This window comes from Calonectris borealis, chromosome 6 (assembly GCF_964195595.1).
Source record: "Calonectris borealis chromosome 6, bCalBor7.hap1.2, whole genome shotgun sequence".
Classification (NCBI taxonomy): Eukaryota; Metazoa; Chordata; class Aves; order Procellariiformes; family Procellariidae; genus Calonectris; species Calonectris borealis.
Genome location: NC_134317.1, coordinates 11,708,443 through 11,727,866, shown reverse-complemented (window position 1 = coordinate 11,727,866; position 19,424 = coordinate 11,708,443). Strand labels below are relative to the sequence as shown.

Genomic DNA, 19,424 nt, shown 5'->3' with positions numbered 1-19,424 from the left:
TGAGAATCTTTTTTTTTGTTTTTTGAGTGAGGGAGCAAGGAACATGCTGCTGACTCTGCTACCAGCATGTGCAAATGCATCAATATTTTATTTTAACTCAATGAACAAGAAGTGCCATGAAGCGTTTACAAAATGCTGAGCTGCTTGTCTTGGAGTAAACATGCCCTCTGCTGTTTAGATAAAGCACGGATGCTATTACGGAGGGCTTGGTTTGCAGCCTAGCCTTATGCTTTGGGGGAAAAAATATCCTCACTCCTGTTTTTCATGCACTCCCTTAAAATGGGACTGAAATGTGGCATTGGAAAAACCTGGGCATCCGCTGGGCTCTGCATCGCGTGTGTCTGGGCTGGGCTCACGGCTCCTCCAGGGAGGTGGGTTAGGCATGGCGAGGACATCTCTGCAACCGAGAAGCAAACCCTGGCCAAGGCGAGACGCCCTCGCCGGCAGCTGAGCTGCGCTTGCAGAGCGTTTCAGGACCGGCCATTGGCATTGCAGAATGGTTTCTTGCTCCCCACCAGATACAGATTGTGTGTGCACAAACGGAAGATAAGCTTTTGCTAAGAATTAGGGCGGTCGGGGTCACTTTGCAAGTGGACTTTGCTGCTACTGCTGCAGATGCCTTTCTATCTTTATAACATGAGCTTAACAAACCAGGAAAAAAGTGGCCCAGTACTGCAAAATACTGAGTTGCTGGATGCAGCACCTCTGCTGCTTTTCTAAAGCCTGACTGTTGCACTAAGTTACGCTTCAGTCCCTTAGATCTAAGTCACTCAGATCCCTGCAGGTCCCCAAAGGCATTCAAGTACGTGCCTCCTGTGCCTGCCTTGGTTTGAGCCCTGAAACGGCGCAGGCTGGAGGAGGCAGAAGCAAGGTCTATTTCTGGCTTTTTTATTGAATAGCCCTGACCCGTCCTTCCCTTTCGTTATCTCACCCCCCCTCCCTCCAGCTCCCTGTCTTTGCCTGGTCAGCGTTAGACCCCACATCACTTGAGCAGAGGCCGTTTCACGCTCTGCCTTTGTCACCTTCTGTGGGGTTTCCATTTTCAGCCATCATTGTATGGGAAACAGAAACTCTCCTGGCCGCGGAGGGAGCGTTACAAGTTTTCAGCTACCCTGGACCAGGCTACAGGTATTTCATCCTATGGAAAAAATAAATCTATCTCATTTCAACTAAATTTATGTTCCTAAAAAAAAGAGCCGGCTGTGTTTCTTACCTGAGGAGTGATTGCATTGCCAACCGAGTTTCACCCCTTAGGGTTTGTGTTTGCCAGGTGTGGACTGACGCTGAAGATGGTGTGAGAAGTTTTTGCGTTGGGTAGTTCCATCCCCATGAGTTTGTTCGCTCGCAGGCCAGACTGGCAGCCACAGCGGTGCAGGTGGTGTTTGCTGGGATTTCTTCAGGGAGCCCTTGTCAGCGTGAGACCCCGGGCCGCCTTCCCCCACTCATGGCCACCGTGGCCAGGGACGCTGGGCTGAGGGCTGGGCTGTGAGATCCTCGTTCAAACCGCTACAGAGCGAGTGGGGTTTCAGGGCTGAGCCTCACGTTGCTTTTCAGAGAGAAGAAAAGTAAAACTCTACAAAAGCCACATGACCAGCAGGGGTTTTTTTTCCACCTGGTAATCTCAAAGCAGTGCGGTGCATTCCCTGAGGGAGTGATGTGCAGAGGGCAGGGCTCCTGCATCACCCCCGCAAACACCACCGCTGCCCTTCGGCTTGCGTGGGAGCTCCCTAGGGCGAGCAGGGGATTTGGAAAGGGGGAAGACATGCTGGAGAGCGCCGTCTTTCAACTCCTTTTCTCTGAGGGAGAAGTTCCTTGGATTTGGAGCCCACCGTGTCGTCCATGTGAGCATCTCTGGCAGCATCACATGCCACGGGTGCAGCATGCTGGCCCCCGAGCCTTGGCGGCTGCGGGGGAGCTGCACCCCCCCGCCCGTAATCCCCATTTCAGTGCACGGCACCTCACCCTGCTCGCCTGCAGCCCACCCGGGCCCCTCGCTGGCAGGGATTTCTGCTCTTCAGAGCAACGTGGCCTGGCTTTCATCTCTCTGTAAAAGCCCTGAGAAAGAGGAAGAGAATTGGGAAGAGTTACTTGCATGGATTCTGACAGCTTTTCCAGCTTTTTGCACACACCATCATTTTCAAGAGGCTCTGGGAGGTGCTTGGCAAGTCCGTCCATCAGGGAAACCAGCCTCGGCAGCGGCAGGAGGCTGTGCGGAAAAGCGGTACGTGAGCTCCCATCCTCCAAGGGCAGCGGGGCCACGCTCTGGAGCCCTCCTCTCCACCCACAGGGATTAAAACCTATTTGGCAAACGAAGAAATCATCTCCGAAGGTCTTGCACTTAATCTAGAAGAACTCTGTGGAGTCTGTCATCTCCTGCCATCCGCCCATAGGCGGGACACCCGGCCAGCCCGCAGAGAGAGGCAGCAAACCCCCGGGGCTCGGGAGCGGACGTGTGAGCCAGCGGAGGTGGCTTCTAGCTGCAGATCTGGCTGTGACCTTTGCTCTCCTATTTCTGCAGTTCTCACCCCGTCATTTGCGCCCCTTCTTCAAAGCAGACCAAATCCCGTTCCCTAATTAAGTGATGTATTAAATTACTTTGGTAGCACTTAAACATGCTCTTGCAAATAGGCTTTTATTTTTGTCTAAACTTACAGCAGGCAAAAGCTGCAACATGGCTGTGGGGGTGTTGTTAGGTAACATTTTAATTAACAGATGGAGTTTTAGCAAAGGAAATGTAAATTTTAGACTCTTCCAATATTATCTAGCAGCGGTAATTTTCTTTCTGATATTCCCATGGTGAGGCAGTGGAAAAAAACATTGGTAAGGCAATTATTATAAATGATTGTGCCTTGGAAGTCATTAGAAAGGTAGCATTATTTATTTATAGATATATCCATTACATATATCGTTGTAGCTGCATCTTCTAATGAATCCTTTGGAGTTATAAAATTAATATAAAGTGTTATGAGAGTTTCTTTCTCCTGATCTCTAATCCTACAAGGATGGAAATCTGTGAATCATAAGGGAATTTAGTGCATGCTGCAGGGAAGGAAGGGGAGAGCTTTGGAGGATAGATGTGTATTCCAGCTAAGCCAAAAACTACAGAAATGAAGATGTATGTGCAAATGAGCTGATGCCTGGGGTTACCAAGCTGATAAGTAGATGGTCTCAATGAGTGAAAAGCGGCAAGTGATGGTTGTCCATGAATAGCTTTTTCTTCCTTTGCTGTGTCGTGTGAGCGACACAACTTAATCACGAAGATCCATTTCTCCTTTTCCACGTGCACAGGTGGGAGAGATGTTTTTCTTCATCCAGTGCCCTCTTACGCCCCAATTTCTTCCTGCCCCTGGGATCCAGGGGGCCTTACGTGGGTCCTGGCTCCTGCGGAGGAGCAATCGCTGTCTCTGAGCCCCTCACCCTCTCAGAGGCTCCGGGGGTGGCTGGCCAGAGGTCCACATCCTGGCGTCGGTGCCCAGCTGCACCCTTCAGATGGGACTTTGCACTTCCCAAGCGAAACCAGGGCCAGGAGGTGCAGCCAGGAAGAGGAAGACCCAACATGGGACTCAAAGAGCCTGGCTGGCTCCCTCACCCGCTCAGGCTCTTGCCTGACAAGCCAAGCTATGCCATCCCATCGCAGGGGTGGGACGCTCTCCTGCTTCCTCCCCACGGCAGAGGTGCCCCCCAACATGGCTTTAAAAAAAAAGAATCCCTAATTATAATAATAGTGCTCAGAGAGTCCTCTCCAGGGATGTAGGCAGAGGTTGGCTCCTTCCAGGATGCTGAGAATGAAACATTTGAAATCTCAGCATTCTTGGGAGCATGTGAGAGTCCAAACCATCACGGTTTTGCCCGCCAGGCACAGACCTTTGGAACTGACTGGCTACGTGATACGAACTGAAACTGGCTTTGCCCACAAGCAGCAGCCCCTACTCGTTTCTGGAGTGTAAAGCACCGGCATTGACTGGTTGTTTCAGCCGGTACCATGAACGCTGTGTTCTGTGTAGATGTGTCTGAAGGATCAAATTCTGCCTATTGCTAGGAAAAGGATAGTCTCAGTCTCAGAGGGTGAGGAGTTTGTTAACGTAAGGTATGTTTCTATGGGGAAAAAATGGATCTTTGTGAGTGGCGAGTCCATGTTGCGCCTGGTTCATTCGGCCTTTCTGGTGGTGATGGGAGAAAACAGACCCTGAGGTCTCAGTGCTGGTACCAGAGGTTTCCTGGGGCTATGAAGAGGGCTATGAAACCAGAATGAACCCGTATACGCTCAAATGCCTCCTTGAATGCCACCCTGAGCCATTCACCTTGGAAAACTATTTATAAAGCCAAAATATAAATATAAATCTTGAAGATGTATCTACGTTATTTTGAAGGGTTAGTGCTTCTGCTTCATGGCCTAGTTTCTGAGCCTCTGCAAAAACTCCCATCATCTTTGGCAGACCACAAATTAGGTCACTGCTTCACTGGCATCTTCCAAAATAGCTCTGAAATAGATAGTAACAAATATACTTAAGGCGAGATAAACCACACTGGTGTTTATGGTGTTTGATATCAAATTATTAGTTTGAATTTGGATAACAAGGTTTTATGAGATTTTTAAAACAGTTAATGAGCCTAAAACCTCTATACTATTGTACACCATTCTGTAGTTAGGGTTGATACCTCGTGTGAGAACTTACTGGCGTTGTCTTTGCTATTCTCACCATTGCTTCCAGGGTTTATGTGAGGCAATTGGCATATATAGGACACAGCGAGACAGTAGCTTTTCAAGTCTTTGCTAACTTGATCAATTAACTAATTAGATAAAATAACTCTCAGTTACCCAAACCTAGATTCAAGTCGGAAAGTCTCCAGCAGTCCAATGAAATGAATGAAACTTCACTCATTGTGATAGACCATGAGTTGTTGCAGGACTGATACTTGTCAGTAGGCAAAAAGAAGCCAGTATTTCTGTTTTAGTGCTTTACCTTTTTTCCCTGAAGCTGAGCAGAAGTTAAAAGACGTCTCCCCAAAGCTGGTTAGTGGCCAGACCCCAGGTGCATGGTGATTGCGGGGGCTGTGTGACGTGGGTCTGGAGCCGGGCACAAGGGGGCACAAACCACCTCCGGGAAGAAGAGTTAATGGCTTGAGCGTTATCACCCAAGCAAAGAGAAAGCATGTCCACCCTCCTGAGCCTTGGTGTTCTGCCTGTTACCTGTGATGCTTTATCAGAGTTCAAGAAGCCGTAGCTTCCATTTACCTTCCCAGCTGTGCACGGGCTTGTTCAGTTGTCACTAGAGCTTGCTGCATCTGCCGGTTGTTAGAGGTTGTTTGTAGCCACTGGTCAGTGCTTCTGCGGTTCTGGTCAGGTTCACCACGGTACCTTGTGAAACCAGGCATCTCTTGTCACTGTCCAGAAAAATAAATGGTTTTATTTCTTTGTATTTTTCAGATAATCAACCCCAATTTCATTCAAGAAGGTGAGTTGAGGACAGCTGTGCGCTGACTGGCATGGAGGGGCAAGTCAGCAGCTGTGATTTACTCCGGTGTAACAGCATGCTCTGCACGCATCAGCGTTTACAGCAAAGGCAGCTCTCTACTCAGTCCCCAGGGAACGCGGTCCTTCTGCTGGCTGCTCGGCCCAGACAGCCCAGGGCCGCAGGCGAGGCTGAACCCCCCAAACCTGCCTTCACAAAGTCTTGCCCTCCTGCCAGAGCACAGGACTGGGGGGCGGACAGTCCCCCCTACCTCCTTTGCTGAGCTGTCAACAGCTGGCGCTTAGTGAAGGGGGAGTTTTGGTAACATAATCCCAGGACCCCCAGCTGTTTGGGACCCAGATCCCATAGTTGGTCCTATAATGTATTCTCTAGACTTGTATGGGGAACATCCTCGCCTGTAGATTAAAAGAAGGTGTCATGTTTGTGTCCCTATGTTTTTTCCCAGTGGCTCCAGAGTTTCTTGTGCCATTAGTGGACATCACCTGCCTGCTCGGCGACACAGTGATGCTGCAGTGCAAAGTCTGTGGACGGCCCAAACCAACAATAACCTGGAAAGGACCGGATCAAAACATTCTTGACAATGACAACAGCACGGCCACTTACACAGTGTCATCTTGGTAAGGTCCTGCTTTTGGATCCCAGCATAACTGGTCATGATGGTTGGGTTGCCCTCAAATATGGCACCAGCCAGGCTACAAGGCTCCTTAGAAACACAATTAATCAAGTCTGGCATGGTGTATTGGCACATAGCTGCACCACACGCCAGCTAGAAAGGGTCAAACTTTGGGGCTTGGGGAGCTCTATAGTTTCCCACAGAAACTATATCCACAGAGTGTGTTGCTGGCAGTCATGAGCTTGCTCTGGTTGTGCTGTGCCCCAGGAGGCCATGACCTCCTGAGCCAGCTGCAAACCAGAAGCAATTAATGTTTCCAACGTATTAGTTCGGCTAATATTGCCTCCATGTTCTCTGCTTGAGTTTGATGCCGTGCTCACCTTCGGTAGGAACAGGAGTCGAGCAGAGCAAGCCCTCGCTGGCTTGCAATACCCCTATCACTGGGCGTTTTCTCATCTCATGGACAGAGGTGGTAACTCCTGCAGTTTTCCTGAGCCCTTCCTCAGCTGTTCCTAAAAGAGCTGTTCCTAAAAGAGCCTGGGAAGGCTACAGCTGGCTGTGCTTGGACAGAAAGATGCTTGTCATGATGTTCCCGGCTCGGCTTGGGGGGAGGAAAACCATCTTTACAACAAACACTGGGAAGATCCAAAAAGATCTGGAATTGAATTCAGGTGAGGTAACGGCCTGCTGCTGGATGCTCATCTGCAGCTTACGTAAGCGATTTGGGCCAAACTGCCGTGGAAATCTCCGGGAGGCAATCCTTCATGCGAACTTTTCAGCACTTCTGGCTCAGGCTGAGATGAATCCAGGGAGTGAAAATGAACACTAAGAGAGAAGGGATTTTACATGGTCAATAAAAATATTACATCTGATCAAGAGCTTCCTTCAGAGACTATTGGCTTGTGCGGCCACCCCAGAGCACCTAAAATTGTCTTTTTAGCCATTAGTAGATCGCTAATGCCTTATCTTCAGGCTTCTGGCTGGGGTTGGGATGGAGGGATATTTCTGTAGAGAGTTCTGTTTCCCATCACAGACTTTCGCCTGTGCATTGGCTCCATGTGCACTATCAGCCCTTGTATTGTCTTGTTACTCCTATTTGTTTTTCAGTGAAGACACTGTCTGCCAAGGGGAGGCCCAGCAGATCAGTGGCTGTCTTACAAATCTTGCTGGCACGAGTGTCCGGATTGCGGGGGAAGGGGATATTTCTATCCTGTTTTAAACCAGCATAGTCAGACCGGCAAAAGCCGCAGCGTCCAGGCAGTTACACCGGCCACCATGTCCTTCTGCAGTTTCCGATAGATGATGCATTCAAGAACTAGTCTACTTTTGCCATCGATGGAATTTATTGTTGGCTCTAAGCTGGGTCTCCAGTACAGCTAAAGCAGTTACACAAGCAAAATCCTTTAATTCAGGCCAACTCCCTTAAATTGCATATTGAAGACTGCAATGTGCAAACTGAAGTGACTATGTACAGACCTGCTATATATTCACTAGACTTCGTAGAGCTGTTTATTTGCTCAAATTGGCCCCAAGATTGAGCATTTCTCATGAACTCGGCGCTGATGTTCTTTATCCGTAGCTGTTGTGAGATGTCCAGCCTTCTGACCGGGGGCCTGGCAGCCTCATTAGATCAACGGCACATGCTCCAGGGGTCTGAAGCTTCCCAGAAATGTCAGGCACCCTGCGCTGTGTGACTGCCTTCTGCATCTGCGGGAAGCCCAATTTGTGTTGAACTTAACTGCAGAGGCACAGCAGCTCAGCATCTCCCGAGATAGGAAAGATGCGCCTGGGGAAATCTTCCCAGATATATGGAGGCTAAGCATCCAGCTCTGGACAGGCACAGCAAATGTTCAGCTCCTGGACTTTGCTTGCTCCTTGAGTGATCCTTCCCCATCTCCTCCGAGGCCACAGCAGACGAGTAGATTTGCCTGACAGGCAATTTGGACCACTCAGCTAGAAGGTTTCATTAACAGCCTAATCCTGACACATGGAGGGGTTGTATTTGGGTACCAGGTTGCTGGAGGGATGTTCCTTCAAATGAGTTAACAGGATTTGTGTGCACATGTGTTTGTAATGAGACAGGACAGGAACTGGTATAAAAAGCGTTAGCAAGTGAAGCAGCGTTTTATATTTGGGGCTTCCTGCATCCACAGTGACTCCGGGGAGCTCACCTTGAAGATCTGCAACATGATGCCTCAGGACAGCGGCATTTACACCTGTGTGGCCACCAATGAACACGGAACCGCATCAACCTCTGCAACTATCAAAGTTCAAGGTAGCGCATCTGACCTTAACACCCAGGATTTTTCCTTTGCGGGGTCCCTTGGTGGGGGCTGGGAGCACACAGGAATAGCCGGTGCAAAGGCAGCCGGACGTGGAGCTGTGCCAGGTGAATTGAGACGTTAAAATCATGCAACCATTCCTCAGCCAAGACTCCCACTGATGGCTGAAGGCATCGCAGACTCTTTGCGCTTGATTAAATTGTCTGATCATAAGCATCACATCTGGCAAATGAAAACGCGTTGGCAGTGGTTCAGCTCCTGCATCCTGCTCGCAGCGCTGCTTCCCAGGGGCTCGGTAAGGTCAGCCGGGGGAAGCTGAGCTCCCTCGGGCTGCCGAGCCCCGTGGGATGATGCCCTGGCTGCCCACAGGGAGCTCTGTGCTTTAGAGCCTGCCTGGAGTGGGGGGGACCTGGGACCCAGTGACACCGATTTTCAGCCTCTCCTTCTCTGTGGGGGACGGAGGCAGCGAGGGTAAGGCTTGGCCTGGGTGAACTCTTCGGCAGGGACTCAACTCAGAGACACGTCTCTGAGCCTGAATTCTCAGCGCTCTAATTAGTGACCCATCTAATTGTAATGAATATGAAATGATGAGTTGATGCTCATGATCTCCAGCTCTGGGAAGGGATCTGTTAGCATGAGAGATGAGGGGTGCCTGCTGCGTTGAAGGGGATGGCGCAGAGATGAATGTCTAACTGGTGACTTACAGACGCAGGAGTGTCACAAGCATTTAGAAGTCAATTTGTTTGGTCTCACAAACTGCCCTAGAGGTATAATTTCCCCAATTTATCCAAACAAATTGGTGGCTGCGCTAACTACTCCTGCACTGAAGGGAGCCCTGAGCAAAACACAGAAGAATTACTGGTCATTTGTCAATCTGCTGCCAAACATACCAAGCACCATACACCCAGAAGCACTCCGAGTGGCTTTCTTGTGTCGTTGTTGGACATTTCAAGGTGACTCCCCACCTCCAGAACCTCACTCACTGCTTGGTGAAGTCCACGAGAATATTCGTTTTCCTCATTTCCGTGGGCTTTGCATCAGGTCTTGAGCTGGAGCAAAAATTAGCAGCAGAAGGTGGCAGGTAAAGAGCCTCTGCCTTTGTAGCAGCTGAGCTCAGACAGATCCTCTGCACCCAAGGGGCGATTCTCCCAGATGGTCTCGCAGGGAGCTCCCTGGGGCGTTGCAGTCCAGCTGAGCACCAGCTGTGAGCAAGAAGATATTCCCCCTGCCCTGTAGCACTGAGACATGTCAAGGCAGCAGGGCTTGCAAACAGCACGGTCCTCTCCAGCTGCTAGTATGGAGGTCTCAGACTCATGGAGGTAGGTGAACAGGACCATGACATTGCCTTTCCTCTGGTTGTGCTGGTAACCCAGTGTAAACCAGAATGCTCCCTCTGCAAGGCGCAGCTGCCTCGTAGTGACCTGCGGTACTTGTTACACCTGATCTTCAGAATAAAGCGCTAGCGCTTGTTGACGTGATGCTCGACTTGGTGCTTGTTTTCTCTTCCCAAGGTGTCCCAGCTGCCCCAAATCGCCCCATTGCTCAGGAGAGAAGCTGCACTTCTGTGATCCTACGCTGGCTACCCCCATCCAGTACAGGCAATTGCACCATTTCAGGCTACACTGTGGAGTACAGAGAAGAAGGTAAGTGGTTTGAGCTGTGCTCGCTGGCTAGGAGAATGAGAACAAAGTAAGCCTCCTTTATGGCACAACACATCCCAAAAGCATCCTTGCCACCACTGGGGTGCCACTAGCTGTTGCTCACAGATCCCAAAGTCTAAGGTCAAAAGAAGCCCTTCTATCATCCGATCCAACTTCTCATATATTACAGACCTTTCTGTTTCCTCCAGTCACTTACGGCAAGTAAAGTGTGCTAAGCTAAAACATATCCACCACTAAGGCATCCTTTCATCATTTGCATTCTACCACCCGGTATCCATCCTTTCTGGTGGATGTTTCCTAAGAATGCAAAAACAAAGCAGCCTCATTATTTTTTTGATCTGGATAGAGTTGCAGATCCCTGCATACTTTTCAAATTCAGCTCTGAAATCTGTTTGTTCTTAAATCCAACCATTCTCTTCCCCTGAAGAATTAAATAGATATTAAACGCACTGTTTTCCCAATAGGCATGTGCTCTTGAAAAGGGCATTTGAAAAGATTCACATCCCTTTTTGCATTCTTCCTGCTAAGGTGTGAGGGTCCCTGAGCAGTAAATCTTGCCTTAGGTATGTGGCCTCTGTTTTTTCCCCTTCATCCTTCAAAAAACCCTACCTCATGTTAGTAAATGTGCAAACTTAATCACTCCATCATATTAATACCTTCTCTTAGCAAATACTTTGCCTTGACCCTTCACTGTGCCATCAGTGTGACTGGCATTTTTGTGAAAGAATAAAAGCTCTTCTATTAACAACCGCCCCCAAAACAAACAGCAAAAAAGCAGCAGTGTTTTCAGTTTTCAGTATTCCTCCCACTCCAAAGGAATCACTGACTCTTCCCTGCAAAACCAACCTTGACCTTGTGAGAGCTGGCAATCAGAATTTGCCCACAGTGCACACAAAATATATGGGTCATGGTAAATAGTGTAAAGGTAAAATAAGATAAAATTTTATATATTACTGAAAGAAATCATAGGCTGTGACAGGTCTCAGTGTCCCAGGGGTCCTTTTCTGCTCTGTGATCCTGTGCAGATGAATAAAGTATTGCCACAGGTTAGGCAATGGTTGGGTTTGTTTCTGTTAGGAGCAGAAACACATGACAGAGTCACACATTTCTTTGCTGCAATCCTGCTCATCTGCAAAAAGCCCATACTAAGCCTCAGAAAGCTGCTTCTCCTCCTGCAGCTCCGGGTTTCACTGTAGCCACCGTGTCTTCTGAAAGACTTCACGTGCAAAAGCACTTTGATTGCACTGACGCCCTGTCTCATCTTCACCTGGGACTCCCTTGTCCATCTATTTTTTTGCAGTAATTCTGCTACCGATTCTCTCACAGCAGAGCTGTCATCAAATCAGCTCTCCATTCCTGTCTTATCTCGCTGCCCTGAGACATCACTTGTAGTATACAGCCACGGCTAGACTGCTGGAGAGATCAACTTGTCCCTGGGCTGCGGTTTTTCCATCGCTATCAGTCAAGTCAGGGGCATTTCCTTCTTCCCTCATTTAGCCAGACTGGAAGGTGGCTGCAACACAAAATAGCTCCCTATGGTCCAGTTCTGGTTTAACAGAAATACCTCAGTCTGCCGTAACATTGCCTTTTAAACACCTTGTGGATTTTAACCTCCCAGGGTACTGCATGAGTTGGGCAGAGAAAGCCTCTGCTCTGAGTTCACGCATTGAGACTGTTTCCTTCAGCTCTCCTTCTCTCCCTCTGTAAAACGCAGGCTCGCAAGTCTGGCAGCAGTCGGTAGCCTCAACTTTGGACACGTACCTCGCCATTGAGGACCTGGCCCCAGGCTGCCAGTATCAGTTTCGAGTGAGCGCCAGCAATCCCTGGGGGATCAGCTTGCCCAGTGACCCATCCGAATTTGTAAGGCTCCCGGAGTACGGTGAGTGGGGCACGGCGAGGAGGGGCTGATGCGCGCAGGTGTCCACCAGTGCAGTCAGTATGGTGCTTTGATGCGTCCCAATAAAAACAGTGATCCTGGAGCTGGTAGGAATACAAGAGAAAGCCTGGGAGATGCTCAGAGCCAGCTCCTGCCACTAGAAAGCCTTTTCATGTCTGCTCCTCCAGCAGGGCTCACAGCCTCCCTCTGTCACAGAAGCTATTGCCGTTTCCTAGCAGGTGCCTGCTTTCTATCCGAAGACCATTTCTTGTCTTCATCTCTGGGCAACAGGCTCCACATCCTGCCCAGCGCGTCCCCTGCCTTCCCGCAATGGCGGTAGCACCAGGGGCTTCTGCCGGGCAGCCCAGCTGGGGTCTGCAAGTCAGCTTGCAAAAGGTACCGCCCCGAGCAACGCAGCCGGCATAGGCAGGCTGCAATGGAGGCGAGCCCCCAGCATGCGGTGCCTCGGGAATTTGGGGTACAGCTCACTCACGACAGTGCTGTGAGCAGAGCCCACATTTCCCCATGTTTTAGCAGCTCCAGTGGGTAGCTAGGTCTGTGACTGGCTTCAATAGCCTGTGCTGGATGAAACGAGAGCTCACATGGTGTAGCTCTACCTCCCAGTTACACACAGACATGCCCTTAGCCTGTCCATATGGCCCTTTTCAGCCCCAAATTTGAATCCACCTTATCCACGCCTTCCTCTGGGGAGCTCTGGCTTTTAGTGGTGCGACATATTGGAGCTCTGCCTGAGCAGTATGAAACTGGACTCCTAGTGGTAATATTTGCTGTTTTAAGTAATATGGTCTCCCATAATTTTAAAATATGCTGTTTATAGTCCACAGGAAACTGTCTTTAATTTTATGCTTTCTTGAATGTCCTTTGTTCTCCCAAGACTCTGCTGCTGATGGTGCCACTATTTCGTGGAAGGAAAACTTTGACCTTGCTTATGCAGAGCTGCATGAGATTGGGAGGTAATATTAACCCCACTTATCACTGCAATAAAACACCAAAACAATGGCTTGAAGCTTTTTCCTTGGAGGAAAGCTTAGGGTGCTTTTTGTAGTTAGCTTGAAAACGGCTGCTCCTTGCAAAAGCACGTTAAGTACTGATTAAAATGTGGACTGGCTAAAATATGGACTAAATCCTGTTTTTCAAGATCAGTTGTGATTTGAGGATTGCAACCTGGCAAACTTGTGAACAATTAGGCAGGCAAATCTCTGAGAGCCACTGCTAGCTCTCGTTGGTATCTCCTCTGACATCTCTGATTTGATGTGAGCTTTTGAAGTCATGACAATTTGCTGGTTCTGGATAAGCTTAACCTCAAAGACTGAGTTTGCTGAAGCACATGAGGCATATGGCTGATTCAAATCACATGCCGAAGCGCTTTGCTGATTGGGACGGTCAGCTGAACAGGAGCCTAAATAGGAGCTGCATACGTTGTCAGCCCTCGATGCTCTGCGCAGACAACAGATAAGGGGCATGCAAGCAATTCAAGTTAATGCAGTTAGTTCTTCAGCTCAGAGATCAGAGGCGAGTAATTCTGGGGCTAAAAGGACAGGAGTCTCTCTGGTTCTGTAGAAAGAAGTGTGATGTATTAGAGGCCAAGTTCAGCACACAGTTTCACTTAGTAGTTTTACTTTCAGGAATGGTACCAGCCACTAGTCTGTATGAGTTTCCTAAATGCTTCCCTGCCAGCTTTTTTTCTTAATTTCTTACTGTGTGCCTGAAACAGTGAGACAAAATGATAGATTAGTGATTATTTAACAAGGCTTTTCTTTTAGTTGTCTGAGAAAGTTTGGGCTTTTTATTAAAGCACCTGGAGAAGGGAGACCCACAGCTAAAAAGAGATAGAACCAGTAAAAGTGGCAGCAAATTGAACCCAGGGGAGATTGTTAGAGGCCATCAGTATGGCTGCACAAAGCAGAGCGACACCGTTTTCTCTCAGTGTTTGCTAATGCCCAAAGAATCGCTACACCCTGGGTAAGAGACAGAGGCTCTTTGTTGGAACAACTAGTTAAATCTGATTCCTTGTGAAATATTAATGTGCTGAATCAAATAACACTTTGAAAATCAGTCTGTTATTGCACTGAAAACTAGATGTGATTTATTCATGAGGCCCCTACATTATTCTGTTTTTTTTTTTTATTTCAGGGGTCGATTCTCCATAGTAAAGAAATGTGTTCACAAAGCCACCCGGAAAGACGTTGCTGTAAAATTCATTAGTAAAAAAATGAAAAAGAAAGAGCAGGCAGCACACGAAGCAGCTTTGTTACAGCACTTACAGCATCCTCAGTACATCACTATCCACGATACCTACGAGTCTCCTACTTCTTACATCTTAGTTTTGGAACTGTAAGTACATGGAGCTTGAATTCAAGTGTCTGGGTAGGAATCACAGCCCTACTAAAGCCAAGGATAAAATTCACCCTGACTTTAGCAGGGCAAAGTTTTTGTCATCTGTTTTTTATTGATTGTGACGTCAGATGAAATAGCCATTTTCTGCAGAGCTTCCACTGCCTTTTCTTTACAGTAAATAAGATTCAGAGGGACAAATAAAACTGCTTTCTACTCTGGTGAAGCTTGGGTAATTGTATCAGCAGTTAGTTTGTCCCATTGAATAGCATCAGGTTTATCTGGGCAGTTTTGTCCACTTTTTGTATTTGAGTAAATGTGTTTCAGCTAGATTAAAGCCTACATTGTTCTAATACTTCTTGGTGAAAAGAGCTGTGTAGCAACTATGCTTGCCCCTGTAAGGAGAAATAGCAACCAAAATCCAAAATGCTTCTTTGTTACTGTATATCCAACAAAGTACATTTGCGCTATTTGCTTGTTTATACAGATAAATAAAACTAGGTGGAAAACTTTTATTGGGTTGGTTTTCCCACAGAACATATTACCAGCAGAAAATGTCAGTGATTTTTTTTCTGCATTATGCAACCAGCTCTATAAATAAATAGATGAATCCAAATAATTAAAAAGCTCCTGTTTTCAAAGGAGTTGCCTCCGTCTATTGAATCCATCCTTAAGCAAATGAGTTTACTTTAAGACTGTTGCTGAATTTTTCAAGGAGATAACAATTGAGGATTAACCATTCTACCATTTCCATGACCTGCAGTATCTTGAGATATCATTAAATACTCATCAGATCTTGCATTTTAGTTTCCTCCATTTTTAGGTCACGAAGTTTCCATTGCAATTTTGTTTTCAAATATTAACTGTTCCTAGAGATACCATGTGATCTTTCATGTGCGGGGTTTGCTTTGTTTGTAGGATGGATGACGGTCGTCTCTTAGATTATCTAATGAACCATGATGAACTTATGGAGGAAAAAGTCGCTTTCTATATAAGAGACACAATGGAAGCCTTGCAGTATCTTCACAATTGCAGAGTGGCTCACTTAGACATAAAGGTAAGAAGAAAAGAGAATGACGCTATTATTCAGTGCCCTGGTACAGAGAGTTCCCAGCTGCACAGACAGGGAGGAGGTGCAGTCTGTACCCCAAAGAGACAATCACTAAATGGACAAGCACTATCTTTCAGACCTATTGACCAGAGAAAGGAGTTACTGACCTGCAGCACAAGCTCTTTGTCTTCCTTCAGGCAAGAGATGCACCTATTTCTTTGGTTCACTGGTTTGTTCTCAAGGGCTTTTTGGAAGAGGGATTTAATGAAGGAGAAGGAGGATGTCTGAGACAAGAGTGAGATGACACTAGCACCTGAGCGAAGGGGAGTTAGATAAATCCAGAGTATGGTTTGGGCTCACACCTGTGCCAACGTAGCGACCAAGCTTCCTCAGCAGAGCTGGCTTGTGCCCAGGCCGCTCAGGGAAGGCCAGAAGGAGCGCGTGTCTCCCTCACATCTGCAGCAGTGCCCTGGAGAGCCCAAAGCAAGGGGAGGGGAGGGTGCAGGGGAGCAGGAGGTGGGGAGGGCTGGCAGCGGCAAAGGAAAGCATGCTGCATTGTCCTGCAGAGCCTGAGAGGGGAACTGGGTGGGAAATACACCCGGGGAGAGGTTCAGAGGAAGAACAAGCTGCATTGTGGAGAAGAAATTCAGGCATTCTCTAATGTCACACTCAGTTAAATTAGCACAGCTCGTACCTCCTTTTGTTAGCGCACATGGCAGGAGGCACTGTGCTGTCCTGGATTTGGCATTGTACTGCTGTCCTCACCAACATCCCAATTATCTTGGATGACAGAGGATTAGCGATTGAAGTTATGATCAAGTGTTTTGAGTTTAGTGATCTGCGACATTGATTCTGGTTGCCAGGGATATCAGATAATCTGTAATTTTTTTGCAGACTTAACTGACAATTAAAAATGGAGAATGAGAGATTAATTTAACTTTCTTGTATAGTGGACAATCCAGCTCCAAGGTCTCTTCTCAACTCTCCAACCCCCAGGCATGTCAGATGAAGTGATGCTTTCATTCTTCTGCTGCCTACTAGCACTACAAAAAAAAAGATTCCTTTTGTACAGTATCTTATGTGAGCATTAGTCCCAAAAGGCTAAATCATCCTGGTTTCTTTCAGTAAGATTGTTTGTATTTTCTGCTGTATTTATAGGACCTGTCAAAAAGTAGGTATCGCTTGGAGGTAAGAAACTGCACTGAATTCTCTATTTGATCATAAGATACTTCCCAGAAACAAGGTGGGAAGCCAATTTTCTGTGACCTATTTACAGTTCTCCTAAATGAGGGTTGCTAAATAAAGCACCTTCTGTTGTTAAGTGGGAAGCAGGAGATGCGTTGTTAGTGACAGCAGACCTAGCCACGGACTGTCTTGTCCCAGGATCCTGCTCAAGAACATGTTGATTTTGTCGATGCAGACTGCACAAGAGCAAGCAGAGAGATTTGAACAGCAGTGTAGTGAACTTTGCTTTATATATATAGCCGTGAGGCAGCAGTAAAATATCCATGAGGGTGAGGGGCTATAGAACAGAGAATTGAGTCTAGAGAGGGTGCAAGAAGTAAATTCAGAAATCATTTCAGAGCCAACAAAGGAAGCAAAATCCATGTTAAGTCCCCAGAGCGGAGTGTATAGGCAATGCTCAGCATCTCCAACTGAGAGAATGAAAGAGTTGGTAAAACAGAGGGACAACCAACTGGGATGAAATATAATTGCACTCGGGCTTGGAAGGCGTGACTGTGTGCTGGTGTTTATAAGGGAACACTGGCAACTCCATCCATGTCAACTGACTGCAACAGTAGTGGCGCACACCAGAATCCCTCCCAGGATATGTGGTAGTGGGAGCAAAGTTGAACATTTACTTCATGAAGAGCATTTCTGCTACAAGTTACGCACATTTATGTAGCCAGCTGTCATGTAAACAAATGGAATCTAAATAAACTGATCAGAGATACACAAATCTTATCAAAATTTAAAAATCTGTCAGTGCTCTTAATCTGTAGAGATTAGTTTGGGAAAATAAACTGTGAGTATTTGGGACAAAGTGCAAAATCCCAGTGTGTTGCCCTAGTGCAAAAGAGGATGTTGTCATTGCAAGTTCAGCATTGACCTGAATTTACAGCACTGTAAACAGCAGCTGAGCAGTTCCTTGTCATTCACCCTCCTGATCTGTACCTTGCACATCTGATTAAATGAGAGTTTTGATTGGCTATTAAACCTAAATGAAATATACACATTTTATTTGCAAAAACATAATATAATTAAGTTTTTGTTATTATCTTTTCAACAGCCAGAAAATCTGCTCATTGATTTAAGAATCCCGGTACCTCGTGTCAAGATCATTGATTTGGAGGATGCAGTTCAGATCACAGGTCATTACCACGTCCACCACCTCCTCGGAAACCCGGAGTTCGCAGCTCCTGAAGTTATCCAAGGCCTTCCTGTCTCCCTGAGCACAGATATCTGGAGCATTGGGGTCCTCACCTATGTCATGTTAAGTGGTGTCTCTCCGTTCCTGGATGAAAGCAAAGAGGAGACTTGTATCAATGTCTGCAGAGTAGATTTCAGCTTCCCGCCCGAGTACTTCTCCGATGTGAGTCATGCTGCCAGGGACTTCATCAACGTTATCCTCCAGGAAGACTTCAGGAGAAGGCCAACGGCAGCCACTTGTTTACAGCATCCATGGCTGCAACCGCACAATGGCAGCTATTCCAAGATCCCACTGGATACCTCTCGCTTGGCTTCCTTCATCGAGCGCCGCAGGCACCAGTACGACGTGCACCCGGTCCCCAGCGTCAAGAGTTTCCTGATGAGCAGGCTGAACCCAGGCACGTAATGCCTCCACCCCTGGGGCCCCACACTGCTGGTCCTGAGGCGAGGCGCCGGGAGCGAGCAGGCGCAAAGCAGATCTGTCTGTACATAGTCCCGTATTCGGCGTTTGCATCTCACGTGGCTTCCCCAGCTGCAGGGTACAAATCATTGCGGAGGTGGCAGTACCTGCCCAGTTCCTCAGGACCAAAGCAAAGGGGGTAATGGCGGCAGGTGCCCACTCCCTCCCCTTGGCAGGCTCCCCTTGGGACACGTGGTATTGTCATACCCACCGCCAAAAAAGGGCTGCGGGAAGCAAACACCAACTGGGAACGAGAGCCAAAATTGCAGTTGCCTTAATCTTTGTGAGGCAGCCTTATAGGAAATCCTCTTGATCTTGCTGAACTGATTTCAAAATGTACGAGAGATTAGGAGTAGGACAGTGGGGGGGAGTGAGGCTAGGCTGACCTTAGCATGCACTGCAGAACTGGACTGAAGTCAGTGTTTGCTGAAATCATTGCAAGCCTGCTCCAGGTGAACAGACGGATTTTGCACGCCCCGTATGCCCGGGTCTGCCATGATTTCAGTGGGGACTTTGCCTGCGTAGAACATGCAAGATCAGGCCCTAGTCACTGCTGGATCAGCTTCCGTGGTGGCCTGGCTTAAATACACTCTCATTGCGTGGTAGTGCTCAGACCAAAATCCCCTGTTAACCCTTGGGCTTTCTGCTGTGTCAAGTCAACATGCAGTACCGTTCGGAGCTACGATTAAGGCAATGAATTCATTGGAGCATACAGCTGGTTTTGACTAAGCACAATGGGACTATGATGGGTTTTTTAAAAGCATTTTATACACACTGTACAGAAATCTTTTGCAAAACCTGTGCATTGAGAAAAGGCTGTGTCCAATTTTTGCAGTATCTGTAAACTAGATGATGATGATGAAGACAATTTTTTCTATCACAGGTTTTCAGTATACATATATTGTATCATATATAAAAATATATATATATATAAAGGATCCTGTTCCATTTCTAGCTTCAGAATTGCTTGGCCCAAAGTCCATCTAAGCCTTTCAGAGTGCAGTAGGAGTGGTGAGTTCATCCTCGTGCTTACAGCTTGAAAATCGTTTTCAGTGTTTAAAGTATGTCATTTGTTTCATTTCCAAACTTGTAAATATCTCTCAGCCACCGTTAGCACCTCATCACCAAAGCATTCGTGAGGATATTTTTATGTCCAAAGCCTAATTTGTAATAAAATAAAAAATATTCACAATTAAAACATCTCTCTTGCAAGCCAAGTTGC

General features: G+C 47.4%; 1 protein-coding gene across 1 annotated transcript in view; it reads left to right on the top strand.

Moving 5' to 3' along the window:
- KALRN (kalirin RhoGEF kinase) overlaps positions 1 to 18,363 on the top strand; it is a 524,417-nt gene extending 506,054 nt beyond the window's left edge. The window contains exons 53-61 of the mRNA XM_075152844.1: positions 5,429 to 5,456; positions 5,920 to 6,091; positions 8,241 to 8,362; positions 9,881 to 10,012; positions 11,745 to 11,909; positions 12,802 to 12,880; positions 14,061 to 14,261; positions 15,180 to 15,318; positions 17,603 to 18,363. Coding sequence (XP_075008945.1) covers positions 5,429 to 5,456; positions 5,920 to 6,091; positions 8,241 to 8,362; positions 9,881 to 10,012; positions 11,745 to 11,909; positions 12,802 to 12,880; positions 14,061 to 14,261; positions 15,180 to 15,318; positions 17,603 to 18,148 — 1,584 coding nt within the window. The 3' untranslated portion in view covers positions 18,149 to 18,363. The remainder of the gene's footprint in view (positions 1 to 5,428; positions 5,457 to 5,919; positions 6,092 to 8,240; positions 8,363 to 9,880; positions 10,013 to 11,744; positions 11,910 to 12,801; positions 12,881 to 14,060; positions 14,262 to 15,179; positions 15,319 to 17,602) is intronic.
- The last annotated feature ends 1,061 nt before the right edge of the window (positions 18,364 to 19,424 follow it).